General features: G+C 40.3%; 1 protein-coding gene across 13 annotated transcripts in view; it reads right to left on the reverse strand.

Moving 5' to 3' along the window:
• The window catches only part of PARD3 (par-3 family cell polarity regulator), a 657871-nt gene that overhangs the window by 221861 nt on the left and 419459 nt on the right, over positions 1–16551 (reverse strand). For all 13 annotated transcript variants that reach the window (XM_038392147.2, XM_038392144.2, XM_043509558.1 and 10 more), the window contains 3 exons: positions 15338–15526; positions 14697–14867; positions 5756–5906 (listed from right to left, as the gene is read on the reverse strand). In XM_038392147.2, coding sequence (XP_038248075.1) covers positions 5756–5906; positions 14697–14867; positions 15338–15526 — 511 coding nt within the window. The remainder of the gene's footprint in view (positions 1–5755; positions 5907–14696; positions 14868–15337; positions 15527–16551) is intronic.

Genomic DNA, 16551 nt, shown 5'->3' on the forward strand with positions numbered 1-16551 from the left:
TTATCTTTCTTTTGGATTGTACAAAATGCAATGCAATGCAATGCAACAGAGCTTAAGATAACTTTTCAGTTTTAGTTTTGGCTTTGCTGCATGCATTCAGATTACAATATGACTGAACAGATACAAAATCACACAAACCAAAACTGTGGTGTTTCACAGAGGTCTAAGAAAGGATGATTTTTCTACTTCAAAAAGTACAAGGAGAAATATTTACAAAGCAATAACTAGCAAAAGGCCATAAACGGAGATTTCACTTTCTGAAGCTGAATAGCTATCCTAGCCCTCGTCTACTCTAGGCATTGAGGTCGAATTTAGCAGCGTTAAATCGATGTAACCCTGCACCCGTCCACATGACGAAGCCTCTTTTTTTTTTTTTTTTTTTTTGACTTAAAGGGCTCTTAAAATCGATTTCCTTACTCCACCCCCGACAAGGGGATTAGCGCTGAAATAGTTTTTGGTGGGTCAAATTTGGGGTACTGTGGACGCAATTAGATGGTATTGGCCTCCGGGAGCTATCCCAGAGTGCTTCATTGTGACCGCTCTGGACAGCACTCTCAACTCAGATGCACTGACCAGGTAGACAGGAAAAGGCCCGCGAACTTTTGAATTTCAATTTCCTGTTTGGCCAGTGTGGCAAGCTGCAGGTGGCCATGCAGAGCTCAACAGCAAAGGTGACCATGATGGAGTCCCAGAATCGCAAAAGAGCTCCAGCATGGTCCGAACAGGAGGTACGGGATCTGATCGCTGTACGGGGAGAGGAATCCGTGCTATCAGAACTAAGTTCCAGTTTTCAAAATGCCAAAACATTTGTGAAAATCTCCCAGGGCATGAAGGACAGAGGCCATAACAGGGACCCGAAGCAGTGCTGTGTGAAACTTAAGGAGCTGAGGCAAGCCTACCAGAAAACCAGAGAGGCGAACGGTCACTCCGGGTCAGAGCCCCAAACATACCGCTTCTATGATGAGCTGCATGCCATTTTAGGAGGTTCAGCCACCACTACCCCCGCTGTGTTGTTTGACTCCTTCAATGGAGATGGAGGCAACACGGAAGCAGGTTTTGGGGACGAGAAAGATGATGATGAGGAGGCTGTAGATAGCTCACAGCAAACAAGTGGAGAAACCGGTTTTCCTGACAGCCAGGAACTGTTTCTCACCCTGGACGTGGAGCCAGTACCCCCCGAACCCACCCAAGGCTGCCTCCCGGACCCACCAGGCGGAGAAGGGACCTCTGGTGAGTGTACCTTTTAAAATACTATAAAAAGTTTAAAAGCCAGCATGTTTAATGATTAATTTGCCCTGACATTCGTGGCTCTCCTGGATATACTCCCAAAGACTTTGCAAAAGGTTTCTGGGGAGGGCAGCCTTATTCCATCCACCATGGTAGGACACTTTACCACTCCAGGCCAGTAACATATACTCGGGAATCATTATAGAACAAAGCATTGCAGTGTATGTTTGCTGGTGTTCAAACAACATCCGTTCTTTATCTCTCTGTGTTATCCTCAGGAGAGTGATATCATTCATGGTCACCTGGTTGAAATAGGGTGCTTTTCTTAAGGGGACATTCAGAAGTGCCTGTTCCTGCTGGGCTGTTTGCCTATGGCTGAACAGAAATGTTCCCCGTTGTTAGCTACGTGGGGGGGGGGCGCGGAGGCAAAATGCGACCTTGTAATGAAAGCACATGTGCTATGTATGTAATGTTAACAGCAAGGTTTACCGTGAAAGAGTGTACCCATTGTTCTATAAAATGTGTCTTTTCAAATACCACTGTCCCCTTTTTTTTTCTCCACCAGCTGCATGTGTTTCAAGGATCACAGGATCTTCTCCTTCCCAGAGGCTAGCGAAGATTAGAAGGTGAAAAAACGCACTCATGATGAAATGTTCTCTAAGCTCATGCTGTCCTCCCACACTGACAGAGCACAGACGAATGCATGGAGGCAGACAATGTCAGAGTGCAGAAAAGCACAAAATGACCGCGAGGAGAGGTGGTGGGCTGAAGAGAGGGCTGAAGCTGAAAGGTGGCAGCAGCGTGATGAGAGGAGGCAGGATTCAATGCTGAGGCTGCTGGAGGATCAAACTAATATGCTCCAGCATATGGTTGATCTGCAGGAAAGGCAGCAGGAGCACAGACCGCCGCTACAGCCCCTGTGTAACCAACTGCCCTCCTCCCCAAGTTCCATAGCCTCCTCACCCAGATGCCCAAGAACGCGTTGGGGGAGGGGCCTCCAGCCACCCAGCCACTGCACCCCAGAGGACTGCCCAAGTAACAGAAGGCTGGCATTCAATACGTTTTAAAGTTTTAAAGTGCTGTGTGGCCTTGTTCTTCCCTCCTCCACCACCCCTCCTGGGCTACCTTGGTAATTATCCCCCTATTTGTGTGATGAATTAATAAAGAATGCATGAATGTGAAGCAACAATGACTTTATTGCCTCTGGAAGCAGTGATTGAAGGGAGGTGGGGAGGGTGGTTAGCTTACAGGGAAGTAGAGTGAACCAAGGGGCGGGGGATTTCATCAAGGAGAAACAAACAGAACTTTCACACCATAGCCTGGCCAGTCATGAAACTGGTTTTCAAAGCTTCTCTGATGCGCACCTCACCCTCCTCTGCTCTTCTAACCGCCCTGGTATCTGGCTGTGCGTAACCAGCAGCCAGGCAATTTGCCTCAACCTTCCACCCCACCATAAACGTCTCCCCCTTACTCTCACAGAGATTGTGGAGCGCACAGCAAGCAGTAATAACAGTGAGGATATTGGTTTCGCTGAGGTCTAACTGAGTCAGTAAACTGCACCAGCGCACGTTTAAACATCCAAATGCACATTCTACCACTATTCTGCACTTGCTCAGCCTGTAGTTGAACAGCTCCTGACTACTCTCCAGGCTGCCTATGTATGGCTTTATGAGCCATGGATTAAGGGGTAGGCTGGGTCCCCAAGGATAACTATAAGCATTTCAACATCCCCAACAGTTATTTTCTGGTCTGGGAAGAAAGTCCCTTCCTGCAGCTTTTGAAACAGACCAGAGTTCCTGAAGATGTGAGCGTCATGTACTTTTCCCGGCCATCCCACGTTGATGTTGGTGAAACGTCCCTTGTGATCCACCAGTGCTTGCAGCAATATTGAAAAGTACCCCTTGCAGTTTATGTACTCACTGGCTTGGTGCGCCGGTGCCAAGATAGGGATATGGGCTCCGTCTATGGCCCCACCACAGTTAGGGAATCCCATCGCAGCAAAGCCATCTACTATGACCTGCACATTTCCCAGGGTCACTACCCTTGATATCAGCAGATCTTTGATTGCGTTGGCTACTTGCATCACAGCAGTCCCCACAGTAGATTTGCCCGCTCCAAATTGATTCCCGACTGACTGGTAGCTGTCTGGCGTTGCAAGCTTCCACAGGGCTATTGCCGCTCGCTTCTCAACTGTGAGGGCTGCTCTCATCTTGGTATTCTTGCGCCTCAGGGCAGGGGAAAGCAAGTCACAAAGTTCCATGAAAGTGCCCTTACGCATGCGAAAGTTTCGCAGCCACTGGGAATCGTCCCAGACCTGCAACACTATGCGGTCCCACCCGTCTGTGCTTGTTTCCCGAGCCCAGAATCAGCTTTCCACCGCATGAACCTGCCCCATTAGCACCATGATGCCCACATTGGCAGGGCCCGTGCTTTGAGAGAAGTCTGTGTCCAAGTCCTCATCACTCTCGTCACCGCGCTGATGTTGCCTACTCGCCCGGTTTCGCTTTGCCAGGTTCTGGTGCTGCATATACTGCTGGATAATGCCTGTGTTCCTAATTGCCAAAGTGATCTGAGCGGGCTCCATGCTTTCCATGGTATGGCATCTGCACAGAAAAAAGGCGCAGAACGATTGTCTGCTGTTGCCCTGATGGAGGGAGGGACGACTGACGACATGGCTTACAGGGTTGGCTTACAGGGAATTAAAATTAACAAAGGGGGTGGCTTTGAGAGAAACTGAATGGCTGCCTCAAGGATAGAACTCAAAACCTCAAGGATAGAACTCAAAACTGGGTTGAGCAGGCCATCGTTTTCACAGAGGGAGGGAGGAGAAAATGAATACAAAACAAATCTGGTCTATTTCTTGTTTTGAGCCACTTCATCTATCTTTATACATCATGCCGACAGCAGACTGTGCAGTACGACTGCTAGCCATTGTCACCTCCTGGGTGCTCGGTAGAAGATGGTGCAGTATGACTACTGGCCATCGTCTTCTGCTGGCTGCAAATTAAAAGACAGTGCACTGCCGGTAGGACTCAATCGCCGTGAGACGAAACAAGGGAAATGACCCGGCTGAGTAACTCCCATGTTTGCTCAGGCGCCCGGTTAAAAGAGCACCCAGGACTATGTTGACGACGGCTACCTGTCATATTGCACTGTCTGCTGCCAAAAGGCAATAAACTGCTGCTGTATAGCAATGCAGTACCATGTCTGCCAGCACCCAGGAGACATACGGTGACGGTTAGCTGAGCGGGCTCCATGCTTGCCGTAGTATGGCATCTGCACAGGTAACTCAAGTAAAAAAGGTGCAAAACCATTGGCTGCCCTTGCTTTTACAGAGGAAGGAAGGGAACGGGGGCCTGACAATATGTACCCAGAACCACCCATGACAATGTTTTAGCCCCATCAGGCACTGGGATTTCTACCCAGAATTCAAATGGGTGGTGGAGACTGCGGGATAGATACCCACAGTGCAAAGCTTCGGAAGTCGACTGTTGCCTCGGTACTGTGGACACATGCACTTAGAGAATTTGTATGGGGACACACACACTCGACTGTATAAAAACGCTTTCTACAAAACCGACTTCTGTAAATTCGACCTAATTTCGTAGTGTAGACATACCCTTAGGGAACTGAAAACTAAATTCACTCTTCCTCATGTCAATTTTATAAGAGGATCTCCAATTTTAATGCTGTACATATATGTCAAACATACAAAAAAGCAATGGATGTAATGGCTATGTTGGAGTTCAGGACTTGCAACTCAAGCTAGCAATAAACGTATTTTATTTTAATCAAACATCTTCTTGTGTTTTAAATTTGAAAATCCTTACAAATTAATCCCATGATTGAGCTACTCAGTAAGTCCAACCACTCCTGTGGCAAGAGAAGTCTTTATGAACTAAATCTGTTAGTAGAAAGCTGAACTGCTGCAGAGCAAGTGCTAATAACCTCATTACCCACGGGGGGCTACGCAGACAGTATGGCACGGAATCCAAACAAAGGATGCATAAAAATCACTTATAAAGGTTTTAAAACCGGTGCCCTGCAAAGCAGAAATTCAGCTGAAATAAGGAAAGACGTTATTACTCATATTGTCTTCAGTTTACATTATTTTCTTTTGGAGCATAATTAAAGTGAAGGTGAATCAGTGCTGAAACATAACTATACATTCTTTGTATTCACTGACATTTTATTAGTATGAAACTTCACCACTCAGACCAAAAAGACTAACATGAAGTGTAGCTTCTCACTTCGGACACTGAAAAACATTTTAAATGTTCCCATTATTTCTTCTGTCACCTGTTATGGGATCTGAATCTTACTATATCAATCAATTGATTGACTTCCCCTCTCACATTAAGCTAGCTAGAAGGCTTGTGATGAACAATTCTTTTAAAAAGGCATGCTTTAAATTGGTCATTGCCACTTTCTTGTTCCATGCTTCGCACATAAATAATACATTAATCACCCTTCAATGAGCCAGAAAGGACAAAAACAAGATCTGATTAGCAGAGTCTACTTGACTCACCCATTATCCTACTTAGTGCCGCAGTCCTTGTGGGCGATTCGCTGAGACCCTCAATCCCACTGTATAGCGAATGGGAAATTCTACGTTCCCTGTCATCCAGTATAGTATCTATAGGCAGCTCTGGCCCAGGAGGGCTTCCAGGTGACTCCAACTGCATAGAGAAAGGAAAATCAGCACTGAAGTCCATTTAACAGCATGGGGGAACAATAACAACTTGCCTAAGGCCTGGACCCGGCTGGACACCAAATGCGCTAGAACTTTTCATCCTGGACCCAAAATAATTTGCAGTGACAGCTCTGCTTAATTACCAACTTGCCATGACACTTTACACTGCACCTCCCATTGTGCCTTGTCAGATTTCAATCCTTTCAGCAGAAAATATGTAGACACAAACATCACATTTTGGTTTACCTTTGCAACATAATTCCTGAAATGTACAGTTTGCATGATTCAATATTATCTGACAAACAACTTTGCTTCTTTCACACATTGATAGATTGTCAGGGCAAGACTCCTTGAAGCAGCAGAGAACAGGGAACTCCATTTGGAATTGGACTTCTGACCCTTTTTGAAATGGTGAAATTTGCTTTTGTACATAATTATCATGGGATCCCACATGAAGCTCCCAGTTGTACACATTAGTATTGACATACATGAACACATGCTGTTTATGATGAAGTCTTTGCTCAGACTTTTCCCCTTAGGGTAAAGAGATTTCACATGCCCATCAAATCTGTGAATGTCCCATGTTTTCAGGACCTTTTACTGCATCCCTGTCAGTTTCACAACAAACAGCATTTCCAAAACCTGACATGTCCCTTACACAGCCAAGAGTCCTCTGCCCAGCACGAGTCCTCAAGGCAGAACTCCACCCATGTATGAAAAACCAGATCCCCTATGTGGTGCAGAAGGATGTTGATTGGCCATGCAAATAGGGGGAGAAAGAACCAACACCATTTCTCTCCCCCACTCCCAGCTGTCCTTCCTCAGAACTGTCTAGTGTGTGTCTGGAGGGTGGTCCTGTGTTTTCTCTGAGAGAATCTAGTCGCCTCTCTTCCTATATGCACAGAATAGATTTTCAGAAAGAAGAAAAATAGGTTTTCCTCAATGTACTATAGAGAATCAGACTTCAGGGGAAAGCAAAGCTCTTATAGGGTCAAATAAATATAATTTTGACATCATCTAAGGCAGCGATACTCAGACTGAGGCTCCCAAGCTGCAAGCAGCTCTTCAGTGCGTCTCTGGCGGCTCTCGGCAGCACATGATATTAAAGTACTGTGTGATTTAATTATTAACCACTCTAAGTTATTAACCAATCAGGATGCTTTTGCTGTGTTATTAACCAACTGTAATTGATAAAATAATACTTGGTCAGTCATTTTGCTGTGAGAATAATATGACTAGATAGTACGATAGTAAATGAAATGAATTCACAATAGTAAATGAAACAATGAATTCACACTAACGTGGCTCTTTCGGGTAATGTTGATCACTGATTTCGCTCCTGAACCACTGAGGTCTGAGTACCACTGATCTAGGGGCAACAGCATCTCTGTTAGCCTCTCTGCTGAGACTTCCAATAGGGGTCCCAGGAGTGATATGAACATATGTCCACAAGGGAACCAGTTGAGACTTCCAACTTGTTTCACTTAGGCCAATAACCACAGACATGGAAGACTTCATCTCCCACTATCCAATTCCTGAACTGTCCAATCCCTCTGCTTATTGAGCTTTGTTGAGGTGCCTGAACCAGTCCTTTGGATCCTTGTAGTTACTGATAACTGAGTGATGATGGGCGTTTTGGACAAAATGTCAACCCTCAGCTTAGTTATTAAATTAATTTCCAGATCTCCTAAGGAGAAATTCTAATGAACTAATATAGCACAAATAATTGTATTGTTTTTTAATCATTTAGGGCTTCAAAGGTCAGTATGTTTTGGCCATTTTATCTAAAGTTGCGTTTAGAACTCAATGCACAATATTCTTATATGAATCCTTTAGCATATAAATATCTCATGATCTATCAAAATACACTAGTGCCCAGGTACTGAATTAGGGCTGTCAAGCAATTAAAAAATTAATCTAGATTAATTGTGCTGTTAAACAATAAGAGAATACCATTTATTTAAATATGTTGGATGTTTTCTACATTTTCAAATATATTGTTTTCAATTATAATACAGAATACGAAGTGCATAGTGCTCACTCTATATTTTTTATTTTATTATTTATATTTTTTTATTTTTATTAAAATATTTGCACTGTAAAAAACAAAAGGAATAGTATTTTTCAATTCACCTAAGTTCTGTAGTGCAATCTCTTTATCATGAAAGTTGAACTTACAAATGTAGAAATATGTACAAAAAAACTGCATTAAAACAAAAACAATGTAAATCTTAAGAGCGTACAAATTCACTCAGTCCTACTACTTGTTCAGCCAATCGCTCAAACAAGTTTGTTTACATTTTCAAAAGATAATACTGCCTTCTTCTTGTTTACAATGTCACCTGAAAGTGAGAACAGGCATTCGCATGGCACTGTTATAACCGGCATCGCAAGATATTTACATACCAGATGGGCTAAAGATTCCTATGCCCCTTCACGCTTCAACCACCATTCCAGAGGACAAGCATCCATGCTGATAACAGATTCTGCTTGATAATGATCCAAAGCAATGTGGACTGACATGTTCATTTTCATCATCATGAGTCAGATGCCACCTGCAGAAGGTTGATTTTCCTTTCTTGTGGTTTGTGTTCTGTAGTTTCTGCATCAGCGTGTTGCTCATTTAAGACTTTTGAAAGTATGCTCCCCACCTCATCCCTCTCAGATTTTGGAAGGCACTTCAGATTCTTAAACCTTGATTTGAGTGCTGTAGCTATCTTTAGAAATCTCACATGGGTACCTTCATTGCGTTTTGACAAATCTGCAGTGAAAGTGTTCTTAAACTAACATGTGCTGGGTCATCATCTAAGACTGCTATAACATGAAATACATGGCAGAATATGGGTGAAACAGAGCAAGAGACATATAATTCTCCCCCAAGAAGTTTAGTCACAAAGTAATTATTGCATTTTTTTTTAACGAGCATCATCAGCATGGAAGCATGTCCTCTGGAATAGTGGCTGAAGCATGAAGGGGCATAATACTGTTTAGCATATCTGGCATGTAAATACCTTGAAATGCCGGCTACAAAAATTGCCATGCTAGTGCCTGTTCTGACTTTCAGGTGACATTGTAAATAAGAAATGGGCAGCATTGTCTCCTCTAAAGGTAAACAAACTTGTCTGACTTCGCGATTGGCTATACAAGAAGTAGGACTGAGTGAGCTTGTAAGCTCTAAAGTTTTACACTGTTTTGTTTTTGAGTGCAGTTATGTAACAAAAAAATCTGTATTTGTAAATTGCATTTTCACTATAAAGAGATCACACTACAGTACTTTTTATTTTTACAGTTCAAATACTTGTAATCAAAAATAATAGTAGTGAGCACTGTAAACTTTGTAGTCTGTGTTGTAATTGAAAACAATATATTTAATAATGTAGAAAAACATCCAAAAATATTTAATAAATTTCCATTGTATTCTACTGTTTAACAGTGCGATTTAAACCAGATTAATCATGATTAATTTTTTTTGAGTTAGTCATGTGAATTAACTGCCATTAATGCTTCCTATACTGAATGCGTCCCAAAAGATTTGGGGCATACTGCAATGCCTTGGAAGTCACCAAGCACTGACAGTACTCAGCACTTCTCAGGAATGGTCTCTAAAGGAAGAAGAACAGTTTGTACTTTCACGACTTAAAATAATAAGCAACACTTTTAAATAGCTCCCCATTATGATTCATACTATTCAGATTTCTAGCATGACAAAGAAATTTATGCTATTAAAGTCTTTAAATAAAATCTGCTTCAAGAGCTACAAAGCACTCAACTACAATCTTCACAAGAGAGGCTTTGAAGTCAACCCAATGGGCTAACATCATATGACATTTGGTGTCTGGCTCCATGCCAGGAACACAGAGTGGGTGGGCATTTGAGAAATTCACTGCATTCCGAAGATGATGACCACAAAGACCAGAGTCAGAGGTCATACGTCTGTAAAATTATTATTTCTGTTCTAAGCTATCACCTGTTTAATATAAATGAGATATTTAATGAAGTTCTAAATTGTGGACTTATCTTTCCCAGTTTGATAAGCACTGGGGAGATCCTGCATTGAAGGGTCAACACAATTGCAATTGGAGGCACGTCAAGCTGCAGGAGAATAATCAACTTGCAATACAAGTGAATTAGACTCATTAAGGTTTAAATTGTGAAATGAGGATTTGTTTTATTAGGTTTTTTAAATTGCAGATTACAAGTGACAGCTGTACTAAAATGTAAATTAAACAATATTCTAAGCTTCTGATGCAAAGAAATCAAAGGCAAATTTGGGGAGAATAAAAATGTTAAAATTTAAAATACTGTAAAAAAAACAGTGTTCAGGAATTTAACTTCCATGCCAATTATATTCAAAGATGAACTAATCTTTATTTCACTTTGTTTAAACAAAGTGTGAAAATGAGTCTAAATAGATTAGTAAACTTATGCAATCAAATGATTTATTTTCCCAGAAAGATAGCCCTGTATCCCTGAGTTCAAGTAACAAATGTCTAGCTTTTTACTCAACTGTATAATGTAACCATTTTCTATGTGACAACGAAGCTCTAAAGACAACTATCAAACTCCCTTGAGAGACAATCCCAACAGATTTTTAGAAAGATACACGAACAAAATTTAGAACCATAGAGAAATGCATAGAAATTCACACCAGGTAGGCTGATAAGCTGCAGTGTGCATAAAGAATAAACAACAAGATCATTGTGTTTAAATTGTGCTTTGTAACAGGAACCATGTATTTTACTATTTTCATGGGAAAGTTTTTTCAGTTTCTAATTAGAATCTCAAATGAGAGATCTAAATAAAGACATCAACAGTCAGCTACACAAATATTTAACAAAAGATACAATGCCTTTTCTACACTAACAAAAACTGGATGGGAGGTACACAAGGGCTTTTCAATAAATCTTGTCTACCCTTGTTTCAGGAAAGTTTGTGTAAAAAAATATGTTAAAGTTGGAGTAAATGCTTCTACCAAGACAAAGCAATGGACAGTAAAAGCAACAGTACAGTAAAACTGAAGAGCTGTTGTTCCTGATAGGTGGCTTAATTCTATCCTAAACTGGTTTCGTTGCTATCTTGGCATTATTTAACTTGATTAACAGATAAAGGGCAGCTAATGTAAACAAAATCTTACAAGCTTCCCATTTTCAATAAAGGCATGACTATGAAGGCTAGCGTCTCACAGAAATGCTACTGGCTCCCATTCATTTTGCCTCAATGATTACTGGTAGCAGTAGCATCGCTCTATGATTCCACCTTTGTGCACTAGTACTAAACTATAATGGGCTGCATTAACCAAACCATCTCAGATTCACAAGCAAAATGTTCCATGCTGCAGGTTATCTTCATCTTAAGGGAGTAAGGTTTTAGTTGTTTTTTTTTTTAACTAACAATGAGGATCTCCATCATGGCCCTTTATCATTCAGATGAGAACCAGCTGGTTGCTACAAACTATGTGCACTATCTGCTCCTTATTTGGATGATAAAAACAACTAACTTGGTCCCTGTTACTTAAACAGTATCATCCCATGTGAAGTTATGACCCTAAGTATGTGAAAGGTTATCTGCCTCCAAAATATTAATCTGTATAAGCGATCAAATTAAATTTCATATCATGCATCTTTATAAATGGAACAATCATCCAGCTCTCTCTCATTCCCATTCAGAACATAATTTATCAAAACTCTGATTGACATGAAAGCATTTGTGGTTTTAGAGAAGGGGCTAAAGAAATTTGTTAAATAGAGCACTGCATTCTAACTTCAGGAGACTTAAATTCCTTTCTGCTGCACAAAATTATTCTCCAAGCTTTCTTCTTCCCTTCTCTTCTCCTTTTTGTAGACTAATGTGTCCAAATTACTCAGACCTCCTTTCCCAACACAGTTCCTTTCAGAATACTACTGCCAAAATTAAATAGGTTTTTGATTAACATCTAATTTAGCCTCCCAAACCAGGTACAAACTTGTAATATGGGAAAACTTAAGCAATGGCCGGTGAGGAGGTTAATTCTGGTTTGTGTGCTATTAATTATTTTATATAAAAAGTGCTGTTGGTGTCCACAGCACTGTGCCACTGATTCAGTGTACCAAAGAAATAACACATCTCTTCCCCGACCAACTTACTTAATAAAGCCATGGCCAGTATAACACAAAACCACACACAGAATGATGCAAGTGCATCCAGCTGGAACGCTTTGCAGAAAAAAGTGGCACCAGAGGTTTTGGAGGTTTCTTTGGAAGTTGCTTGGGTTTTGTTTTTTAAAATCAGCCATGGGTTGGATATTGGCAGGCATTTAGTGATCATCTGTTTCAGGCATAAGAAAAATGTGGATGAAGGAGATAAAGGGAGTAGATAGAAGAAAAGGACTGGGCAGAAAGAAAGAAATAGGAGGAGGTGTGGGAAGGAATTATGAAGAAATGAGAAGATGAGGATTTGGAATACGCCATGCCCATAATTTACTTTTCAGTATTTCCAGATATGTTTGGAGCTTGGATACTTGGGGAGATTTTTTACTGGCTTAACTATTTTTAAGCAATTGGCTGTTCTATTTGAGATCTCTTTTCTGACACAGAATCGATAATTAGTGGCACTATCCACTCCAAAAGAGACTGTAGGTTGAAAAATGGATGTGCTACATGTCTCAGTATGGCAACTAAAGTTAAATGCATTCACACATATACAAGTAGGAGGGCTAATTTGTTTGCCCTGTTTCCTCCGTCTATAATGCACCCAAATTATCTCAAAGTGATGAAGGAAAGTGACTGGGACAGATGAGCAGTTCCCATCACTTTAGTGTTAAAATAGATGAGGACAGGGGCTTGCTATTGTTCTCTAGCTCTGAGCTCTGCTTTGTTCTGCATTCAGAAGGCAGGAGGAAGAGAGATGAGCAGAGACACAAAAAGGATTTAGGAGCATGGAAATCTACCAAACATGTTTTCTTTTGGCATGTTTGGAGCTAAGTGAATCTCAAAAATTTCTTTGAAAATACTTAATTGAACAAGTTAATTAGACTATGGAAACCTGTGTCTTATTGCAATGTGAGTGACCATGTACTGGGCTCCCTCCTGATAGCAGATATTCACCTATCCCATCCGTCATTGCAAGCTGTCTAGTGTGGAAGAAGAGGAGGGAAATAGAGCTGGGTAAGTAATAATTCTTATTTTCTGGGCTCAATACATATGCCTGACATCTGTGCTGATTTGGTGGGTGCTGGTGCTTGAGGGTTGTGCATGCATTATGGTGATACAGAAGCCAGCTGTCTGCCCATCCAGCACAATAATAATAATAATAATAATAATAATAATGATAATAAAAACCCTAATGTAAGGAGTCTGGCATTTCTTTTTACAACTTAGGCATTTCAATGATTTAACAAGAAATGACATGACACAAGTCGTCAATGTGCTAAGTGGGCAGAAAGCTGGTTGATAGATCATTAGAAACCTGCTGGCAGCTCCAGAAACCTTTATTAAATATAGCCAATATTAATTTTAAGATCATTCTACTGCAAACTCTACCCATCTCTGCTACTGATGTTTGACACTGAGTACATCACTTAGCCTTTCTGTGACTCAGTTTTCCAGTATATCTGGGGATCAATATACAATACTAGTTATACCCAGGAGGGCTATTAGCCAGGTTGGGGAAGGATGCAAAACCATGCTCTGAAGTGTCCCTAGCCTCTGTTGCCAGAAGCTGGGAATGGGTGACAGGCGATGGATCACTTGATGATTACCTGTTCTGTTCATTCCCTCTGAAGCACCTGTATTGGCCACTGCTGGAAGACAGCATTCTGTGCTAGATAGACCATTGGTCGGACCCAGTGTGGCTGTTCTTATGTTATGAGTCACAGGATACCCAAAAATTGTCAATTTGATAATATATATTTTAGCAAAAGATGTAACTTTATTAAATTTATTTAAAATACCAACAACCAAACAACCCAGAATGTTTGAAATATATTATTATAATGCGATCAGTGTTATGTTCAAACATGGCTTTAAAATTTTAGATAGGTAGATAGATATTCTGCTACATAATATTATTTAATTTAGTGTCAAAGGTAAACTATTAGGCACCATGAAAAGAAATTAAAAATTTAAAACATCAACATGTTTGATAAAACTTAAAAATATTTGAAAGTGATTTCCATCTTTATTTATAGTTCTAGCTAAGTCCTGAATTCAAGATTCTTGTTTCCCCTGCAAAGACTGGGTATACGTTTAACTGGGGAAGTGGCACAATAATTCTGTTCTGATTGGGAATTTTAAATATATGCTATTTTTAGTTTTATAGAAGCTTGCAGTAGAACTTTAAATTATTCAGTTTCAAATAGTGCACTAAAAAATTCACTTCATCCTAAAAGCTTCACACTTCACAAATTAAAAATAGTTTTGAGAATGAAAAAAGAAAGACCATTAAATCTAAAATATAAAAACAAATTGCATTTTAGAAAAAATATTGCATAAACCCCCCTCTACTCATATTGATAGTGTAATCCAATTACAAAATCAATGTACCTCTATGTAGTGTTTCCTATTATTTGTTGATAAATATGCTCAAAAAGAAATAATATACTCAAAAGAAATCAACTTCATCGTTCTGGTAATAAGTTTAATGGGTATAAAACTAAAATTGAAATAATTCCACACTACATTCTTATAGATTTTTAAGTACTATTTTCCTGGCCCCTAAGGAAGCATCAAATCTTCTATCAACAAGAATATCCAAAAGTATTTAAAGCTTTCAGACACTAAATAAAGAGTGTGTTCTTTACCTCATTGCATTTACTTATTCGTCTAGCTACAATAAGCTGAATCATTCCTCGTTTGTTTCCTTCTGTAGACATGGACCTTCTTAGGGTTTCCATAGCATCTTGGTTTGTCTTGCCTAATAATGATTCTCCATTTACAGCTATTAGCTGATCATTCACTCGAAGCCTGCCATCCTGGCAAGAGAAAAGGTAGCAATCAGTCACATAAAATAATGTGTTATAAAGGAAGTTTATGTCTTTAGTTAAAAAAAAAAAAAAACCCAAAAAACCCCCAAACCTTTGCTTAATCCTAATAGTTTATGGCCAAATGAACACTGGTATAATAGCTTTTAAGCAGCCATTGTAGGAAGTGTCTGTTCAAATCATTTATACATTTGCACTTCAAGCCATTATCATAATCTGTTTACCCAAATAGCATACTAATAGAAATGTGTCAGTGATTGCTTTCTTCCTTCCAGAGAGCCTTTAAAGGTTGTTTAAATCCTGACACACACAAATATGTGAATCTGAGTAGCAATCTAAAAGCTACATTTGAGAGAGAAATTAGAAAATACTAGTTCTAATGAACACAGAAATCCCATTCTCCTCCTGAAAGCTGTGGACTAAATAGTGGGAAAACAAAGACAGATGGATATTCCTCTTACCTTTGACGCTGCTCCTCCGTTAATAATGGACTTGACAAAGATTCCCAAATCCGCATGGTTTTCTTTTGACCGGTTACCTTTGACACTGACACCAAGACCAGCTGATCCAGAATCATTAAGTGGAACTTCAAATGTCAGGAATTCCCTGGTGCCATCAGGTGTAAGAACAAGATCTTCTTCTTCTGATTTCTGTCATGAAGGGATTAGCATGGCATTATTTTAAAATGTTTTTTGCTTGCAATTGTCTTTTAGCTAACAGTTAACATTAACAGTCTAACAGTTAACATTAAAGAAATGTTCTTTAAACTGCAATATCACAATATTTCCCACTGAAGTTCCATGGAGAAATCCATGTTAATAGAGCATCTGGTATCACCTCCAGAAGATTCCTAGAACCAGAGAGGGGAGAAAGAGTGCATCCACATGCGCATATGCTTAACCCATCATTGGCTAGTAAAAAGGTTTAGGTGCCATATATATGGAGCACTTTCAATATTGACACAAACCATTTTACTAGCCAGAGGAAAACCATATTATAAGTATTTAAATTATTATACTTTCTTACTTGCAAATACATATGATGCGTACAATAATTTAATCATCTGTGGTATTATGTATTTTAAACCACAGGAGGAAACAAACAGCAGGAAAATAGATAAATATTACTCACTTGCCCCAATTTCTACATTTGGAATTATCAGTATTAAAATAAATGTCTTGTAAAATGTTATAGCTGAAATCAGCAACATGAAACCTTTTTGCTCTTGGGTGCCAAAAAAACTGCACAATCAAGACTGGGCCCAATCACTATTTCCTTTCTTTTCTTGCTCAGCCCCTCACCACTGTTCTTACTCCCCACCCCTCTGGTCCCAGATTCCTTTGAATACATCCCATGCCTTCCTTTCTCCATTCATGAGCACAATTTTAGAAAATTCATCCCAAGGAACGACTATCCTGCGTGGCAGGCAGCTGCTCAGTGACACCCATCCATGCTTCCTCCTAACTGTTCAACGGCAGCTGGCTTCCAACTTCACCGCCTGCTGAGATGAGAACAACCCAAGCAACTATTGCAGTGGAGAGTTGGCTGCCTGCTGCTATGAGGGGCAGGGCCCCACTGAGCAGCCAGAACTGGAGCAGCATTCACATATCTGTGCAGACAGAGAGAGGTCAGGCTGGAGAGGGGATGTTAGATCAACAAGTTTGTTTTCCCTTCT

The sequence above is a fragment of the Dermochelys coriacea genome, chromosome 2 (assembly GCF_009764565.3).
Source record: "Dermochelys coriacea isolate rDerCor1 chromosome 2, rDerCor1.pri.v4, whole genome shotgun sequence".
Classification (NCBI taxonomy): Eukaryota; Metazoa; Chordata; order Testudines; family Dermochelyidae; genus Dermochelys; species Dermochelys coriacea.